General features: G+C 46.5%; 2 protein-coding genes across 2 annotated transcripts in view; both read left to right on the top strand.

The window, feature by feature from the left end:
* The window catches only part of TMEM108 (transmembrane protein 108), a 429,003-nt gene extending 425,030 nt beyond the window's left edge, over positions 1-3,973 (top strand). The window contains exon 6 of the mRNA XM_052642188.1: positions 3,831-3,973. Within this exon, the coding sequence (XP_052498148.1) occupies positions 3,831-3,953 (123 nt within the window). The 3' untranslated portion in view covers positions 3,954-3,973. The remainder of the gene's footprint in view (positions 1-3,830) is intronic.
* Positions 3,974-7,838: 3,865 nt separating this feature from the next.
* The window catches only part of BFSP2 (beaded filament structural protein 2), a 75,464-nt gene continuing 62,773 nt past the window's right edge, over positions 7,839-20,529 (top strand). Inside the window, exon 1 of the mRNA XM_052645656.1 lies at positions 7,839-8,327. Coding sequence (XP_052501616.1) covers positions 7,839-8,327 — 489 coding nt within the window. The remainder of the gene's footprint in view (positions 8,328-20,529) is intronic.

The following is a 20,529-nucleotide window of genomic DNA, read 5'->3' as shown; positions in this document are numbered from 1 at the left end:
ATTTTGCACTGCAGGGCTGTGCATAAGCTCTTCCCTCTCCTGGTGTGTCTCCTAGCGTGTCTCCTGTCCCTCCTGGGCATCCCCCTCACTGTCCACTCAGTGACTCCTACCCACCACTCAGGGTGCAGTCCAGCCATCACTTCCTCAGAGAAGCCTCCCCTGACTGCCGAGCTGGGCACTCTCTCCTATCATCAGGTCTCAGCTCCTGTGCTTTTCCACTGTGGCACGTACCAGGGTTGTAATTACACAGCCACAGGTCTGACATGACAATTTTGAATCTCTCTCCCCGACTAGAATAGCCAGTTGCCCCCACACTGCTAACCCCGAGGGGCAGTTCTAAGGCACCGATTTTACTCCGCCTACCAGCAGTACTGGCATGTTCAATCATCTCCTCCTTAAACCACTTCTCCACTGGCATCCCAGCCCCATCCTGTCCTGTTCCCTCCCACCCCCAGCAGCTCCTCCGGAACCTCCATCATGGCCCCCTGTCCTTTCCCCAAGCTCCAGTCACAGGAGGGCCCAGGCTCAGTGCTCCCACTGCTTCTCTTCTCTGTGAGAAAGTCCCATGACTCTAAGTCCCATTTCTCACCATGACTATCAAGTTCTGCTCTAGCCTGGCCATCTCCCCTGAGCTCCAGACCCATGTGCCCAGCTACCGATGCACACATTTAACCGGTATCTCAGAGTGAACAGCCCGAGACTGACCTCTCAGCGTTTCCCCGCCACCTCAACACCCGGAAGCCCCCTGGTGTTTCTCATCAGATGGCACTGCTGGCCACCTTCTCCTCTGACACACTCCACATCCCATCCGTCAACAGCCCCTCGTCCGTTGGCTTTTCCTCCACATGAGCAGGTCTCACTACCAGCACTGTGGCCACCCCCCACCCCAACGACACCCGCCCTCGAACCCGGGATCGTTGCCACCACTCTGCAAACGGCTCTCCCAGCCGCTGTCTGCCCCCAGTCCCCACTTGCAGCCTGTCCTCCACACAGCAGCCAGACCAGCTTTTCAAGGGAGGACCTCATGTCAGTCACGACTTCCAAGCCTCACAGGGCTTCTCACACTCTGGACAAAGTCCAGATTCCTCCCAGGGGGCTTTTTCTCAGGCTGGCCCCGCCTACCTCCTCCCCGCTCTGCCAGGCCCCCCAGGAGCACAGGTCTCAGTCCCTAGAGTAAGCTCGTCCTGGCACCTGTCTGAAATGCTCTTTTCCCCGCTGCCTCCATCTCTCACTTCCTCCAAGCCTCTGCTGCAGTGCCGCCTCCTCAGAGAGGCCTCCCCTGACTGCTCGACACAGGTTAGAACCCCACCTTCCCCCGACTCTGTGCTCTGTCCCCACCTGCTTCGATTTTCTTCAGAACTTCTCTCCCCCTGGCATTGTACCCTTCTCTCTCTGTTGACTGCGAGTATACATCTCACCTACTAGAACACATGCTGCCCCAGGGCAGGAGGCTTCCTCACGCCCTGTGCCCGGCCCCTAGAACAGTGCTGAGTATGTGGTAGGTACTCAGTAAATGGTCTTCACATGGGTGAACTTTGCTCACGATCTACCCGTCATCCACCCCAAAGCCTGACACACAGTGGACACTCAGTAAAAAAAAAAAATTAGCTGAAGGACAATCAGAGGGACAGGCCTTACAATGGCATTAATCTTTAGCGTGGCCAGGGTACAATTTGGTGGCAGGCGTGTTCCTGAAAACTGTCACAGTGAGTAAAAAAAAACAAAAAAAAAAACAGGTAACTTGGCCCAAGGGCTGGCCCACTTTGCGTGTGGGCTCTGTTCTCCTGGACCCTAAGCTGCTTACAAATTGGTAAATGAAAACCAAAAGCCAGAGGACAGTGCTGGTGGACAGCACCCACAGCCCTAGGCCACCGTGGGACACAGGCCATGAGACCCTGCTAGGACCCAGGGTCAGGGGGCTGCAGCAGCACCGAGCTTGGCTGGCTTCAGAGTGGGTTTCTCACCCTCTCCCAGTCGGCCTGCTCCCCTCATCCCGCTGTATTCCCAGTAACAGCAGTTGTCCCCTGTCCCCTGGGCACAGAGGCCCTGCCCACCCACACAGCCACCGCAGTCATAGGGCCATGAGCTCACTGCCAGGATGCCAGCTTTGGAGGCTGCCAAGTGCTTCGCCTAAGCAAGTTTCCCTGGCACCCTGCTCCCCTGCTGGGCTGATGAAAACAGCAAAACAGAATTGTGTGGGCAGAATTGTGGTGCCCAGAAGCGTTTGGAAACTTTCATTCCTCTTTTTCCCTCCCCTCCTTCCTTGTTTTTCCCTTCCTGCCTTAGTTATTTTCTATATAACTTTCTCTTTTTTTTACACAGAATAACTTCCCCCACATGGTTTGCCCTTAAACTCTTGTGAGGACTGTAAAACCACAGCACATCTCAGGCTCCAAACTCCCCATCAGCTTAACCCCAAAGCCCAGTGGAGAAAGAGGATTTCTGTCCCCTTGCTGACACGCCGCCCTGGTCTCCTCTCTTAGACAGCTGGCCCCACGTCCACCCCTAAGATGAGCGAAGGACATTCTTGTCTTCTGAAGACATTTTACAACAAATGGCCTTTCTTCCTTTCTCTCCTTATTACCCATAAATAATTATACTTGTCAAAAATTGCATGCTTTTTATTCATTTTGGGGGGAGTATAGTGCAATGAAAACAAAATCAAAAAAGTCTGCACGTTTTGTTTAAAAATAAATTTCAGAGTATTAATTATGACATCTTAAACTGAAGCCATTTCTAAGCTGGTCTGGCGTAAACCAGTTACACCCAAGTCTGCCACTGAGTCTTTGCACTACAATAGCCTACAGACTCTGAGACTTCCATTGTGTGGAACTGGAACAAACTGTGGCTTTTTTTCTCTATGTCAGCACCTGGGCTGGAGTCTGAGAGCTGCTATCGCATAGCCCCCATCTGCCTCCACGGCTGAGGCCGAAGTTGTTTAGATGACCTGAGCGGGTTGTCTGTTTCTGGGCTTTCCCCCTCCTGGGGCTGTGTAGATGGACTGAATTTTTCACTACCTATTGTGCAGTCACACAGAAATTCAGATCCATTCAGCTCAGTACATCCAGTGCTATAAGAAACAGGCTTAGAATTCTGACCAGGCTCTGGGAGAACTCGGGAGGGTGGAATGAGCGCTGCAGGTTCTGGCAGGTGGGTCTCAGCAGAAGAAAGAGGAGAGTAAGCGCTGGGTGTGTTCAGGAAAGAAAAGTGGTGAGGCCTCCTGGAGGTCTGTGGGGAAAAGGTGGAAGGAGAGTCTGGGGCCCAAGGGGACCCGGTTTTGCCCACTAGGGCAGCGAGCTGTACACCGTGGACAGCTGTACGTGTGTGGACAGCAATGCTACCTCTTGCAGCCTAGAGTGATGATTCAGGAAGCAGGAACTCTTCTTTGGAAGCTGCTATGAAGATCTGAAAAAAGAGCAGGCAAATCTCTGAACCCCAGCATCAGCAGTAAGGATGATGACCAGTGGTTAAGATGAAGGGTGAAATAGGTAAAGGGGATTAAGAGGTACAAACCTCCAGTTATATAATAAATAAGCCTCACGGGTGTAATGGTACAGCATAAGGGACATGGTCGATAATATTGTAATAACCTTATTTGAGGGCACATGGTTATTAGGCTTATGGTGACCGTTTCATAATATGTGTAAATGTCAAATCACTATGTAGTACACTGGAAATTCATGTAACTTTGTATGTCAACTATATTTCAATAACTTTTTTCATGTTTACCAAGCGCTCCCAAGTGGAAGTAAATGTTCCGGTGGGTATGTAAGAATGGCCACCTGATGACCCCTCCCCAGCTCACCCTGGCTCCTCCCTCTGTCCTCCAGGACCAGCTGTCAGAGCCCCGCTCCCCGGCCAATGGTGACTACAGAGATACCGGGATGGTCCTGGTTAACCCCTTCTGCCAAGAAACGCTGTTTGTGGGAAATGATCAAGTGTCCCAGATCTAGATCTAAGCAGCAGCCCTCGCTTTACCGGCCCCTACCTTTCATCTCTAACTTATCAATATACAAATATATATTATAAATATAATCTTTGTGTAACCCTGACTTGATGAGAAACATTTTCAGCAGCTTTTTTTTCCTAAGAATTGTCAACATCTTTTTTATAAGTGTGGTTTAAAAAAAAAAAAATCTTGGCGGAACAATCCATGGCCTTTATAAAATAAAGGTATTTCTAAGCAAAGCAGTTGCATTGATTGCTTCTCTTAATAACTGTCCTTGTACGTGGGGGTCCCAGCAGCCCCAGGCAGGTGAGAGAAGAGACTGACCTGTACAAGTGGATACTGAAATGGCCAAGTGCACGGCCTCTGCGGCTTCTTACAGCTCTAGTTCCTCTCGATTCAGTGTGAAGGACCCCATTTCTGTCCCCTCATCCGCACCTCAGTGACGGGAACTGGGCACCTAGAAGGACTCTGGCGGACAAGGAAGAGGGAGCCCTGAGCCCTGTGACGGCACCGCTGGCTGTCGAGGGTGATTGCATCCGAGGTGTGGAGAAAGGCTGGAGCGTGGAGGCGGATGAGGACCTCCTCGGGCCACGCCCCCTGACAGCCCCCTCAGGGAACCCCCACTGTGCTAACATCAGGACTGCTTTCCCCTCCGCCAGCAGGAGGCTCCCCTTCAAGTGTATCCCCGCATTCTCCCACCACCCGCAAATGCATTAGACACGGTGCCTTTCTCTGGAGACCGTCTGGATGTGGATCCCAGCCCCGGAGCTTTGAAATGCTTGCCCTTCCTCAAGGATCCAATGTTTGGGGGTTCACCTTTGTTTTCTCAAAAAACCATCACATCACACCCCTGAGGAACATGTTTGTGGAAGAAGCCTTGGAGTTGGAGCTCCAAAAGTACAGTGGAGCTGTAGTTTTCTAAACCTTCCTCCCAGGGTTTTAAAATAGCAAGGTTGCCAAAGCGGATCTCTCAGAAGACATCACTGTATCTGTGCTGGGCGCTGCGGACCTGCCTGGGGGTCACCAGGGGTCTTCACCTCTCCCTGGTCTCTCTGTCGGTGGTCTCCCGCTGCCCCACCCCCACCCCGGGGTCCGCAAACCAAGGCTCAGACCCCCAGAGACAGGAGAAGGGCTTCCAGAGATGGCTGCTTATCCATTTTTTCCCCTAATATATAGCGGCTGATAGAGAAGATAACTGCTTTGACACTTTCTTTCTCTAAATGAAAGATAGTTTGATAGTATATTTTGATTATAGATGTTCTTATAGTCAGATTGGGACCTGAACTTGAATGTTGAGTCATATGTTTGTGTTATTGCTGTGGTCTTTTTATCATAACTTTTTCCTTTCCTACATTTTCCCTTTTAAAAAATGGCCTTTAAACTTGTGTGTTCTCAATGTCGTATGAATGTACTAAACATGAGTTTGGTGATTGTCTCTCTTCAAAGACTCTTCAACCCACAAGGAAGCAGGTTACATGTTGCTCTGAGACTCATTTCCCAGTGCATTGCTGTCTGATCTTTCAAATTTATCATAATATTTCTGTCAGTGATTGCATTTACAATATCAATGTGTGTGTATATAGAGAAAGAAATCTGTTTGTAAAGTAGAATTTATATATAATATATGTAATCAGAGATACATATGTTATATATACATATGTGGGATGTATGACTTATTTTTCCTTATACACAGAATTCAGCTATCATGTATATATAAATAAACTTATTTTATTAGCCAGAGGATTAAGTTGCTAATACATTTTGCATTCTTTTCATTTTTAGATAACTTTTAAGTCTTCCTTAAGTACCAACACCATGTATCCATCTGTATCTATTTTAACAGTAAATTGGATTTTTATCAGTGTGATGAGCTAATAGCCATTTATCATTTGATAAAACAAATTCTTTAGGACATGCTTGGGATTTCTCCCCCAAAAGTCATTTGTCTATGGGTCTTTGGAGATATTGGTGTCAAGATACATCCTCCTCATCCACCCCTTCCTGGACTCCGAACCATATTGTAAATATCTTCAGTCAGAGAAATATGAAGTTAACCTGACCACGGAATGTCACCATTTCATAGACTAACAGTGCCTAAATGTGGCACCATTGCAACAATTTTTGTGGCTTGAGCTCTCTGTTCATTCTTGAGTGATCCATCCTGGAATTCCTGCAGCTCCTGGGGCCCATTAGCATCACCTGTTTTAGGAGGATATCATTATAATGCAGATTAGTGGGAGCCATGGGCCTTCAGGTACACCAAAAAAGGGTGCTTTCCGTTCACAGCAAGAAAGCCTCGTCTAAATAAACAAGGGGCACTGCCAGCCTTTACTTGATCTGATTGGTTACTTAACCTGATAATCACATATTCAACATTGATATTCATAAAGTACTTTCCATGTCATTTCAAATAGAAAAAGTGGAAGGGGAAAAAAAAGGAAAGAGCACATAGAATGTTCCAGTAAGTGACCAGCTTTTTTAACTGCGTGTGTGACCTGGGGCAGGTACCCTGTTTTCTGGGTGTTAGGAGACAGGGGGATTCTAGATAAGTCACCGGACTTGGAGTCAGAAGAAGACTTCTCATCCCAGCTCCGCCACTTCCTGGACAGGAGACTTCAGGTAAGTCACGCAGCCCTCAGGACTCTCATCACACAAGGGAGAACAGGTGGTCATAGGCTGTGTGATGATACTCCTGGAGTTGAGCAGTGCACAGCCCTAACGGCAGTGCATGGCAACCTTGATCCTGCTTCCTGAGGTCAAATTGAGAACTCAGTGTAGTAAGCATGGGAATGTGCACAGTACTGGCTATATTCAGCTCACCACTTCCCCTTCTCTCCTCGAGGTGCATCCCCACATGGCAGGATCTAGGTTTTGGTTACTTCTTTTCTCTAGGGTTAAACTTAAATGCAGGGGATTTTAGGTCCATTTTATTACACTGGGGACCGCAAGAGCCTTTCTGGATACTGAGGGCACAAGTTAAATCCCAGAGGGTGTCATCCAATACTAGCTTGGAGCACCGTTTAAGATTTTTAACTAGAAAACCTCTTTTTATATTTATTAGCTTTCTGGCAGATGGGGAAGGCAAGGTGTGGGGAACATCCAGAGCATGTACGGCCAACATGTGCGAGAACTGCATTTGCCCACAGTCCCTTTCTGGTGCATCAGCAAGTTAGAGCCCAGGCCAGTGCATGGAAAATAAGGTGCAGAGAAGGGAAGCAATATGGTCAAGGTCAAGCAACTGACGAACACCATGCTCGGGGGCAGAAAGGCACCAGGCAGGGACCTGATCTGCTGCTGGGTCTGAGGGAGCCTGAAAGAAGCAACAGGCTTAGTTTGTTTCTTTTGAGTCCCTGGGGCTGCCTCCCACCAAGGCTGGTTCACAGTCATCTCCGGGCACATGTCCACAGTCACGCACGCAGCACAGATAAAGCTGGAGAGCCCTGACATTAGCCCCGAAGCACCTGGAGTCAGTCCTGGCTCAGCCACTCTCTCTGCCTCTGATCTAATAGCCCTGAGCTTCAGTTTTCTCATCTGTGAAATGGGACTGCTGGGTGCTGGCCTTGCCCTCCTAGGTAGTGAAATACACAGGCCCAGATGAGCCACCCCCACAGCCTACCCGGATCCAGCCTCCCCACCACCCGCAGAAAAATCTAGGAGGTCAGGCACATGATCCTGCTGAGAATGCCTGAGCGCCTCTCTGCACACAGCCCTGGGCGGGCCGCTGCCCTTTCAGCGTGGTGAATCGTGGAAACTCATGGAAAACAGCAGACAAAGCAGCCCTGGCACAGGGAAGCTTCCAGAGAGGCCCAGTCACGGGGAGGCTGGGGCTGGAAACCCAAAACCACTGGGTTCTGTAAGTCCCCCAGGCACAGCAGAGGCAGAAGGGGAGATGAGCACCAGGCGAGTGGTGGTGGACGCGCCTGCAGGGGCCAGCTCCAGTATGCCTCTGCAGAGGCACAAGGCGCCCTTCAGGGCAGCTCCGTCACCGTCCTCCCTGGACGGCCTCCCAGCTTCCAGGACCATTGCCGTGGGCGGTCTTGTCCGAACACCCAGGGTCTATGTAGGGATGACACCCACTGGGCCTACAGGTGGCCTAGGTGCCCGCGTGACCCGCAGGGCCCTGGGCATCAGCAGCGTCTTCCTGCAGGGCCTGCGGAGCTCAGGCCTGGCCACGGCACCTGCTCCCAGCCTGGAGAGGGACCTTGGTGCCGTCGAGGACCTAGGGGGTTGCCTGGTGGAATACATGGCCAAGGTACATGCCCTGGAGAAAGTCAGCCAGGAGCTGGAGGCACAGCTGCGCATGCACCTGGAAAGCAAAGCCACGCGCTCAGAGAACTGGGGTGCCCTCCGGGCCTCATGGGCCAGCAGCTGCCAGCAGGTGAGTGCCTGAGAGAGGGTGCTGACTGGCTGCCTGCTGCCCCATCTCTGGGGGTCATTAAAGAGAGCAAGGATGCTGAGGCGGCAGGGGGTGGGGGTGGGGGGCAGGGAAGTGAGTGGCCTGAGGCCAGAGAGATTGGCCATAACCCCTTACACTTCCATGCTAAAAACATTAATGACAGTGATAAAAAGAATAAAAGGGGGCACCATTTATTAAGGTGCCCTCAGGGCCGGGCCTATGCCAGATCCTCTGCAGACACTGTCTCCTTTAGGATTCAAAGCAGTACTGTGCAGAGGATCATTCACTGGTTGCATTTTTAGATGAAAAAACTGAGCACAAAGAAGTTATGTGCCCCAAATCACACAGCCGATGGGGAAACAGAGCTGAGATTTGAACCTAAATTGTTCCAGCTCCAAAGCTTGCATTTCTCCCCTCAGCCTAGGCTGACTCTGTAACTTTGTGCTAAGAAAGGGTTTTTACAGCCATCATCAAGCAGAACGGTTTTTACAGCCATCATCAAGCTATCATCACCACCAAACGGCTGTGGCATTAAAGACGATGGCTAAATGGAGGCGTGTTCCTACTTGCATCAATTCAGGGCTGTCCTGTAGGAATCTGAGCCATGCAGGTAATTGACAAATTTGCTACCCAGAGTAATAAAAGTAAAAAGATACATGTGAGGTTCATATTAATGTATTTTATTTAACTCATTATATTTTAAATGTTGTTTCAACATATAACCAATGCTAAAATTATTACTGAGATAATTTACATTTGGATAGAAGTTCTGCAATGATGGAAATGTACTGTATCCATACCATCTAGTTATCTCTGGCTCTTGAGCACTTAATGTGTGGCTAATGAGACTGAGGAACTGACATTTTCCATTTATTTCATTTTCATTCCTTTAAATTTAAACAGCCACAAGTGGCCAGTGGCTACCTTATTGACCAGGGCAGGGCACAGAGGTTTTCTCCTTGCTTGGTCAGGACCTGCTCTCCAGGGTGGTTCTGCAGGACGCTGAGATCATCAGTCACATCTGCTTGCAGCCTTTGGTTCTGACACTGGGCCCGCAGCCAGCTTTGCACATTTCATCTGTCTCTTTGTGGGTGGCTGGCTTCTCTGTTCCCTTCCTCCCACAAATGCTGGTCTTGGCATCCCTCTGAGCTAAATCAGCCTCTAGCCCAGCCAGGAATTGCCAGCTCAGACCCCTTGCACCCTGGGGCTCAGCACACAGCCCCCAGGGGGACGTCACAGACCTTCTTTCGTGTGTGACTGGGTGATGCTGGGCAGACACACTCAGTGGCTCCCCATTTGCCCCTCTTGCCCCCCCCTTCACCCCCAGGAGGCTTCCCCACCACCAGCTGGTGCCCAGCAGACAGCACAGTACACATGACACCCAACACTGTCCTCTCGGCTCATCCTCAGAGCTGCTGTTCTGCTCACATCCATCTGTGTTGGAAGGAGAGCCATCTCAGAGCAGCCTGGGACCTTGAAGCTGACAATTCTTGGCCAGTCATTCCTCCAGGGTTCTCTCCAGCAGTAAAAATTCCAAATATTTGTGTCCTACAAGCCACGAGAATGCCCCTATTCCAATATTTCTTTATTGGAATATTCAAATATTTATTTATTGGAATATTCCAATATTTCAGCTCCTGCCAGATAATTTCTTGCACTCAGCTGCCACACAGACTTATCATAAGTCAAATGTCCCAATTCCTAAGTCAAAAAGTACAGTGACAAAACTTAGTCCATATTCAAAAGAGACTGACTTAATCTGGCTTCAGAAGCTTCAGCAGCTTGCCCAACTTCTTTGAGCCTCAGTTTCCTTATCTGAAAAATGGGTATAATAGTGCCATGAGTATTCCAGCAAGTCCATAGATAAATAAGTTGCATAAGTCCCGCCCATAGGTAGACTACAGATCAGAAAAGTGCATATTGAGAGTGATACAGGTACAGAGCTGTGGGCTGGACACCAAGACAGTCAGCCCCCAAATAGGGGCCATTTTCATTTTAAGTGACTTGAGATTCTAGCTATGAATACAGAGTTCCCTTTCTCCTCTTTTATGAAACATGGACTTGAAGATTAAGTTAGAACAACCTGTAAAATGGAATTATTTCTGTCTCACATGGCCCAGTCCTCCAGCCATATCTAGCTCTGTTTCATCCAAAAAAAAGAAAATCCTACATATCTGAGAAAGACACACAGTTTTTCCTCTGTTGCTGTTGCAAAACTGACCCATGTGGGCTATCCGCCTCCAGGCTTCCCCCTTCAGCTTTACTAACACCTTCTCTCCACCTGGTATTCTCCACCCAGTCACCAGAGTGATCTTTTGGACACATATAATCCATAATGCAAATTCTGCATTATGACCCTACCCGAACCCTCTGGGCTTCTCCTCACCGACAGGACTAAATCCACAACCCTGAGCTCAGTCCACAGGGCCCTCCCAAAGTCACCTCTGTCCCAGCCACACCACCCACCTGGGAGGCCATGAACACACCACATGCCCTCAGCCTGGCTGTCCCTCTGTGGCCTCGTGACAGCCTGCACACACATCCGCTGCGGCGGTTGCCCTGTTGTCCTGTGTCGTTTGCGAGTCTAGGCCCTCACATACTAGGCTCACTCAGGCACATGGAAAGGTCAGGGGAACCTGAATTTGGATGCTGGCTCTGCTACCTTCCAGCTGGGTGGCTTTGAGTCAGTTATGTAACTTCTCTGAGCTTGTTTCCTCATTTGCAACTTGGGCGTCACTCTATCTACTGTGTGGAGCTGTTAGGGGGTTAACTGAACGTCATGTACTTGGTAAAATCAGCGGCTAACAGCCTAGAAAGACAGTTTCACTCCTGGCGCTGCAGATACCTAGAGCCACATACACGATCGATGGTCAGCATGTGCCCCTCACATGGACCAACCGTATTTGAAGGGAACAGGTCCCTCTCAGTGCTGACCCTCAAAGCCCTGTCTTTGAGATGGATTAACACCTCACCAGTGGAAAGGGGCCACTATGAGCATGAACTGAAATAAGATGTGAAAGGGGGCTGCATTGACTCTGAAGGGCTGTGTGCGTGAAGCATGGTGTCCTCAAAGAGGACCTGCCCCCCTGAGAGCTGGGCCATGGGCCCTGGGGTTGCTACTGTCACGGCCTTAAAAGGACCCCTTACTCCCCAATCCCCAAGCAGTGTCCTCATCACTCAAGGGCTGCGGGAGATAGCTCCCTCCTAAGCCCTATCTATCCCCAAACAGCAGGCCCAGCTTCTGGACACTGAGAAATGATGCCTTTCCCTCAGGGAGTGGGGTCCACTGCCTCCCTGGGTGCAGGTCATGGAGCCCTAGACTCCCACCCGCCAGTCCCCACAGGGCTCAGGAGGGACCCGTCCCCCAGGCACTCTATCCCTTTTGGCCTAGAGATCAGCCCCCCACACCTCCACAGTCCATTTGTTTCAGAATGTGCCGCCTTCCCCTCAAGTGGGCTCAGAGGCAGCCACGCATGCCTGCTGAGTGCTCCTGGGCTCCTCTGCCCTCACTTGGATTTCTTGGCCTGGAGCTTCCTGCCTGTGTCTCCAGACACCTGTCCCCAGCATTCCTGACACTTTACAACGCTCCCATACCCTTTCCCCTTAGCAGCCCACTCTCCTCCACCTGCAGCCACTTCCTCCCCTCTTTGCACCTCCTCCTTATCCTTCAAGTCTATTTCAATGGCACCTCCGCTGTGAAGCCCTCCCTGATCTTTGGCTCCTCAGGACCCGCATTGTGCTTGAGGCCTGGGGTCAAGCTCTCAGTAACTGAGCCCTAAAGAGGCTGAATGGTGGTTGGACACCTAGAGAAAAATGTCCCCTTCTCCCTAGCCTGGGCCCCCAACAGAACCCAACATGGACCCCCTGTCACCCACGAGTAGGTTGGGCTGGGAAGTCCATTTCAGTGAAACTTTCTCAGACTCAGCTATAGGAGCAGTGGGGGAGTTCAGAGCAAGTACCGAGCATGATTTCGTGTCAAACGCTTCTGTAGCTGTTTGAGAAGGAAAAAAGAAAAAAGATTCAGAGGGGATAGTGTTAATGGAGAGCTCCCAGAGCTTTCCTGGGAAGAGGCCCCTCTGCTCCAGAGCCTCCCACAGCCTCTCCACCTCCACCAAGAGTTTTCACCACCAACCTCGAGGAGACACAGGCGTACTTTCAGAAGAACAAGGAAGAGGGCAAGAGGGGGAAAGAGAGTGCCTTCCCTGTGGACAAAGCCCCAGCACGGAACGTAACCCAGGACGGGGGCTCAGGAGTTCACAGCCCAGCAGTCCATCCCCCTTCACTGTGTAAGTTTATCAGCCTTGGAAGAACTGGGGTCAGAGTCAGGGCCAGCTTCATGGAGGCAGGCCCACTGCCACACTATGAAGCCCAAACTCTAATAGGCCCCAAAGTTGGGGTTTAAGGCTCAGTAGCTGCCATATTGAAACTATCACTAGCTGTTTCTTTGAATTCGGGTTTTGTAAGTGAAGTCCAATGGCACAGTGAAGCGTGTGTCAGGGACTTGGAGCCTCGGCTCCCCTGTCTCTCTGGGACAGCCAGGTCCTGTGACCCCTTGCAACTCAAGGCCTCTCCTGACCTCCCCTCCTTGCCCCACCCCAGCAAAGGCCTGGTCACAGGGGCAGGGAGGGGCAGGGTGGTATCTCAGGGGGGCAGATCTAAGACAGGCAATACCACAGTGCATTCAACAGGCAACTGACAGGAGAAAGGTGAGCCTTTCACCCACCCTCGATCCAGGTGCCTACAGAGTAGTACTGAGGTTCAGTACCCTTAGGGGTCCCTTGTCCTCCATGTTAGGGTGCCCAGTCTATAGAAAGGGAGATGCCTGGCTGGACTTCCCCACCCCTGGCCAGGACCTAGCTGGCAGGAAGGGTAACCCCATAGTAGCAGGCCTCACAGCTCCCTCAAATCACAGGGCATGGCCCCCTGGGTGCCTGTGAAGGATTACAAGATTAAACAGCAAAAATGAATATGATAGGTCAAGAGAAAAACCAGAAAGAAAGGAAAATTCTAATACCTTTCAAGGCACCCCTTTTCTTGCTTTTTGAAAGCAGGAAAGCACAAGGAGCTCTGTGCTTTCATTTCGCACTGGGATTCACAAAGTATGAAGCCTGTCCTAGTTAGAGTTAAATGTATATGAAGTTCTTTTTCATGTCCAAACCTCTCTCTCAGGGACTCAGCTGAGTTAGTATAGAAACTCTCAGCTACTTCTGCTCAGCAGTAAAACAGATGGAAGAACTCCCAGACAGTGGCCAAGAGGTCAAGGAGGCCCGGGCACCAGCTCAGGCAGAAGGTGGTCCTTTCCCTGTCTGGCTTTGCTTAGTGCTCTGACTTTCCATGCCAAGTGAATAACGCTGATAGGAAGTTCTGGCGGCAACATCAGGCCCTTTCATCCTCAAATAGGGCAAGCGCAAGCTTGGAATTAGGCAGCCTCCCTGCCTCAGAGCTGCTCATGAAAGAGGAGTAGGAACAGAGGTGGGGCAGCCACAGAGTCAGAGCCCCAGGAGTGAGCAGAGGTCAGCGCTGTGGAGAGGCTGCCGGCGGAGGGAAGGGGACCACGGAGGCCTAAGTCTCCACCGAAATGGGGGAAAACAGTGCTTATACCTCCAACGGCAAGGGCTGTCAGCTGGAGGCAAGAAGTCAAAACTACTGAAAGGCAAAAGGATTCAAATTTCAGACGGGCCTGATTTTAATATTTCCCCCACTCTCACAGTCTCTCTTTCTGTCCCTTGCAGAGAAAGAGTCCATACTCTCAGGATCTACCCATTTGGGGAAACTACCAGAAACAGGGAATCTAGATCCAGGCCAGGTTTCTCTCCTCAAAGCACTTGTGGTCCTAGCAGTTTTTTGTTTTGTTTTGTTTAAACAAAAAAAAAAAAAAAAGATATGAGAAGAACCCTCCCCCTCTGAATAAATGAAAGGCCACAGCGTCACTGTTGTGATTCACAACCTGGTATCCCTGAAAGGCGCAGAGAGGAAGAACCTGAGCAGTTTTAGAACCTTTACAAGCTTGAATACATTTACCTAAGACAAACCACTCAGTCTGTTTCTCGATAGATACAATTTCTGAAGAGAGAGCAGGCCCATAAGGTAGTCACTCTGTCAGTGGATCTATAAGGGACACTGAAGTATCATTAGAAACGTAACTCAAGAGAGAGAGATACATTGAGAGTTCCTCTGAGGGAGAGTAATGTGTAAGGTTGGAGAAATTCCTTGGATGGAAGAAGGCGAGGGGGAAGGAGGCCTGAGGCTCTTGATTGCGTAATATAGGTGATCAGTAAGCTGCTTTCTAAGGAAAGTTATTTTTGATTTCTTGGAGGCTCTTCTTTTGCTACATAGAGTCTCTGAGAGGGAGCAGAATTGCTGAAGAAAATAAGGGAGAGACAGTCCTGTCAGGTGGGGCCTCTAGGCCCTTCCCACACGCTAAGTTTAGTCACTCTTAAATCTCTTCAGTTCAGTTCAGTTCAGTTCAGTTCAGTCGCTCAGTCGTGTTCCACTCTTTGCGACCCCATGAATCGCAGCACGCCAGGCCTCCCTGTCCATCACCAACTCCCGGAGTTCACTCAGACTCGCGTCCATTGAGTCAGTGATGCCATCCAGCCATCTCATCCTGGGTCGTCCCCTTCTCCTCCTGCCCCCAATCCCTCCCAGCATCAGTCTTTTCCAATGAATCAACTCTTCACATGAGGTGGCCAGAGTACTGGAGTTTCAGCTTTAGCATCATTCCTTCCAAAGAAATCCCAGGGCTGATCCCCTTCAGAATGGACTGGTTGGATCTCCTTGCAGTCCAAGGGACTTTCAAGAGTCTTCTCCAACACCACAGTTCAAAAGCATCAATTCTTCGGCACTCAGCCTTCTTCACAGCCCAACTCTCACATCCAACATGACCACTGGAAAAACCATAGCCTTGACTAGATAGACCTTAGTTGGCAAAGTAATGTGTCTGCTTTTGAATATGCTATCTAGGTTGGTCATAACTTTTCTTCCAAGGAGTAAGCGTCTTATAATTTCATAGCTGCAATCACCATCTGCAGTGATTCTGGAGCCCAAAAAATGAAGTCTGACACTGTTTCCACTGTTTCCCATCTATTTGCCATGAAGTGATGGGACCAGATGCCATGATCTTCGTTTTCTGAATGTTGAGTTTTAAGCCAACTTTTTCACTCTCCTCTTTCATGTTCATCAAGATCTGTTAAAACGTCAGGTCCGTGTTGAGGAAGCGGGCAGAGGAGTCTAGATAATGAAAATAGGGGCATGCTGCAAAGACTGGGGATTATTAAGCCAGGGAGACAGAGGCCCCACAGACCTGAAGACAAGTTCTTCCTTGATCGCTCTACATCTTGATTCCTCATCTGGATAATGAGGATATTTGGACACTTTCTTCAGTGATAAATTGTCTCTAAGAAGAAAACACTGGTAGCCTTCCTGAAAAAATCAAAACGAAAAGGATGAGTACTATCTCTACTACTGTGTAACACTGGTCAGAGGTAGTAGTCAATGTGATCAGAAAACAATTGGAAAGCACCAAGAATTTGAATACAAGAGGGAAAATGTTGGTCTTTCTGGAGTATTCGAAAGGTTCCATGTGAAAACTTTAACACAAACAATAACATAATTTTAGTAAAGTACTGAAAAAATTAAAGTCAATGTCATTGTATCTATAAATAACAAAAAAGATACAATGAAAGAGAAAAATCTTACTTATGATAGCAAAAAATAAAATGAAATGCTTTTAAATGAATTTAACAAGAAATGTCCAAAATCTATATGAGACCACCATAAAACTCTCCTGAAAGACCCAAATGGAAAGAAATACCATGCACCGAAATATAAAGACTTGAAAGCATAACGATGCCAGTTTTCCCTAATGCAATTCTAATTTTTTAAATAGTAATGTTGCTTTTTTAGAGCTAGATGGGTTCTTTATAAATTTAATTTGTAAGAGGAAAAAGGCAAGAAGAGCCAAGAAGAAAAACTAAAAACGAAGAAGAGAAAGCTCTTCCAGATAATAAAACATACTAGAAAGTCTCAATGATTAAAGTAAACAAAGAATAGAAAGGCCACTGAAACATAAGACAAAATTTAAAAGTAAGCCCCACTGCATATGGAAATTAGTACTGATCAAGGCAGCCTTTGCAACCAAGCCTTTTCAGTGAGTGGTATTCAGGAAACGGGATAGTCATAAGGAAAATAATAAAATCGTATCCATTCCTCACTATATTCTAGGATCAGTTCCAAATTAATTCTAGATTTAAATGTAAAAGAGGAAGCCATATGAGGCTAAATTCTTTATAACTTGGCTGTGGGGACATTTTTTCTTGATATAATTCAAAATCTAAAAGCAAACTTACTGATATTTTAAAATATTGATAAACTTGATTACCAAAATTTTTTAAATTTTGCATTCTCAAACAACAACATAAGCATAACTGAAAATTAAATGGCAAACTAAAAAATAAGTATTTGCAACTTAGAATGTAAAGGGTTAATATCTCCATTATATAGACAGCATTTAAAATTTGAGGATTAAAAAAAGTCAGCAACACTTATTTTTAAGTGGGCTAGAGATATGAATAGACCATTTACATAAAAAATTAAAAGAAAAAAATTTACAATCAATTAATTTCTTCTAATTGGAGGATAACTACTTTATAATATTCTGATGATTTTTGCCGTACATTGACATGAATCAGCCATGGTGCACAGGTGTTCCCCCATCTTGAACTCTCCTTTCTAAAGTTAAAGTGTTTTTTAACCACATAAAAGAATGCTCAATTTCAGTCATAATAGTAAAATACAAAAAATAAAACAAAACGAAAACCTACCTGAGATACCATTTACATCTATCAGATTGGCAAAGCTCTACAAAGGTGTCAGTGTATTTTGTTGGTGAAGCTCTGTGCTGGGCTATCCTCAGTCGCTCAATCATGTCCGACTCTTTGCGACCCCATGGACTATAGTCCGCCAGGTTCCTCTGCCCATGAGATTTTCCTGGCAAGAATACTGAAGTGGGCTGCCATTTCCTACTCCAGGGGAATCTTCCCAACCCAGGGATTGAACCCACATCTCTACCTCTCCCACATTGTCATGAGGATTCTTTACCACTGTGCTACCTGGGAAGCCAAGGTGAAGCTCTAGGGAAGTTCATCTAATACTGATGGGAATAGAAAATATTGCAACCACTTGTGAAGAAGAATTTGGCAATATCTATATGAATTTATATGCATTTATGTATATTGAATTTGATCCAGCCATCCCACTTCTAAGACTCCCTCCCAATGACACACTGGCAAAAACATGAACAAGAAGTATGCATAAGGCTATTTATATCAATTCTATGAATAATGGCAAAAAATTGGAAGCAACCCAACTACCTATCAGTGGGGGACTAGTTGAATAAGCTATGAATTATATATCCACAAAAGAAATGAGAAATAACTCTGTAAACTATTATGGAAAATCTCCAGGATATATCATTGGGTTAAAAAGCAAGGTGGAGAGAATGTGTGTTATTTACCACTTATCTAAGACAGAGGAAGGGATATGAGTACATGCATACATATTCCCTTATAATTGAAAAAAAATTTTTTAACATGTTTTTAAATGATCACTTACAGGAAGCAGGTAGAGGGAAAAGAAATAGACACTAGAGTTGTCTTAATTTATGTTGTTATGTGGAGATGACTTTTGGACCACGCAAATATTTTAGAGAATTATAAAACAAAATTAAATCTTAAAGAGAAAGCTCTAAAAATCAAAAAGAAAAAGAAACAAATGAATCCAACTATGTTTCAAATTTGTGGTATAATCACACAGAGAAGAACTATTTCAAGTTTAAAATCACAGTAATCCCTAGTGGGGATGCAGAAGAGTACTGCAAAAAGAATTTCAAGTCATTTCAGCAATCATGTCGTTGGTTGTAGGTTAACATAAAATAAATATATATCCATTTCCTAACTCTGATCAGTGAAAAGACTTAGAAACTATGGCCAACCCTGTGGTACTGAGCATTTTTAGCCTCTGGTTTTGGTCTCTAACCACCATCTTTCACTATAAGAACAGAAGCTCCTTGGAGAAATGGCTGGATCCAGGTTTGGGGGCAATGAGTCCGAGAAACCAAGGAAACCACAAAGAACTACTACAGTCACATTAAAAGACTTAACAGCCAATTTGAATAGACTCCCACTAATCAAAGACGGTTAAATACCAATAATAATATTAACTATAATAGATTGAAATACATAAAAATGTTTAAATCTATGCATTCAGTATTGTACTCTTCTCCTCCAAAATCCACCTTGGAATCTGCTGGGGAACCAACTCAGTTTTTTGAAAATGATAGATAATGAGCCAGACGTTTTTCCCGACTTTCCTATAAGAACTGTAGGTATATCATGGTTACAGTTTAAAAAAAGAGAAAAAAAAAGAAGAGAGGAAGCATCATTTTGTAGAAGTATTACAGTTAAAAAACAAATAAGAATGTAACTATTAATTTTATTTGTATATCATAAAAGTAATTCTTAAAACAGCATTTGAATATCACCAGTTTGCAAATAATGTATCTAGGCAATAACAATTATCAAATAGCTACTAATCTCACAAAAAAAAAGACCAGCAGACTTGTACGTTCTGATGGAGCATGCAACACCACCTATGAAGTAGCCTTGCCAAAAAAAGAAACAAACAAACAGGAAAATTGCAAGTGATTAAGTCTCAAGAAAGAACTATGGGAAATACAGAGGTCAGATGAACATGTTAATTGACACCATGGGAATGAAGTCAGCAAATCCAGGCAGTAGGAAACTACAGGGGTAAACATCTAATTTTTTCAGCATGCAAAAATTACCAGGGGAGAGAGGAGAGATGGGGGATTATAAGTCAAAAGAGATTAAACTGACATATCAACCCATTGAAATGGACTTTATGTGGACCACTCTTCAAAGAAACTGTAAAAAATATATCAAACAATTAAAGAAAGAGGAACTGGATATTTGGTGCTATTGAAGAATTGTATTTATTTTTTAGATGCTATGTATTTTTAGATTTGTAAAAGTTATGTGGTTTTTTTAAAATGCATGTTTATAATTTAGCAATACCATACTGAACTATCTGAAGAAGAAATAATATCCAGGATTTGTTTAAAATAATCTGGGACAGGATGGAAATGTGAGGGGATATTGGTATAACAAAAGAAAAAAAAAAAGCCATGTGTTTATAATCATACTGGTGATGGGTATATGGGGATCCATTATACCATTCTCTTTTTATATATGTTTGACATTTTTGTAATAAAAATGATTGATCCGTAGGTATAACATGAAATAATGTATGTACATTGCTAGGAGCATACTTAATACCCAATTAAGTTTGTAGAATTGAATAAATGAGAAGATAGCAACATTAAGTGGGTGGTAACGTAAACAACTACGTTTACATGAGAGGTTCAAACCACAGACACTGCAGGAGTTGAGAGGAGTGGGGTACTGACTAGCCCTCAGAGGTACCCCCAAGAAAGGGAGACCAAATGTGAGACCCAAAGAACCTGCCAGAGGGCGACCCTTCAATCCAGGCCCAGCGTGGACCAAGCTCGGAGTTAGGACCAGCTGTGACCAGCTGCAGGGCAATCTGAACTTGGAGCTGACCTCCCGACTGTCAAAGGGAAGGTCTGTATTTGACATTTGTTAAAAAATCAGCAAAACAGGTTTTATTAATATTCAGACTACGGCAGTAGGAGAGAGAGACTTCAGAATAGAACTGAGCTCAACTCCACTGAAACAAAAGGTAGGAGGCTTTTTAAACACTGGTGTGCTACAGGAGAATGCTGAAGGAGGCTGAGGAGGGTGGTCCAGATGATCCGGCCATCCGTGTTCGCTAACTGGCACTTATCCAGAGGAGAAACACACATCTCACATCTTTATAATGGGAACAGACTGGAGCAAGGAGACCCCCTGAAATTAGCATCATACCAGGAACTGGGAGAGGGGGAACTATGTCCCCAGATGTTTGCATTTCACAGAGACGGCTCCCAGGTCCTAGAGGAAACATTCTGGGTTGTAGGAGATTCATATCTCAAAAGAGTAGAGAAAAGATGCACAGTTCCATGTTTCCCAAAGTAACTGTCTAAGAAAAGGTAGAGTGGGAGTCTGTTGTCAGGCTGGAATAGTAAATTCTTTGGGGAGCTGGAGCT

This window comes from Budorcas taxicolor, chromosome 1, assembly GCF_023091745.1.
Source record: "Budorcas taxicolor isolate Tak-1 chromosome 1, Takin1.1, whole genome shotgun sequence".
Classification (NCBI taxonomy): Eukaryota; Metazoa; Chordata; class Mammalia; order Artiodactyla; family Bovidae; genus Budorcas; species Budorcas taxicolor.
The sequence above is the reverse complement of the archived record's forward strand: the minus strand, read 5'-3'. Positions and strand labels throughout refer to the sequence as shown.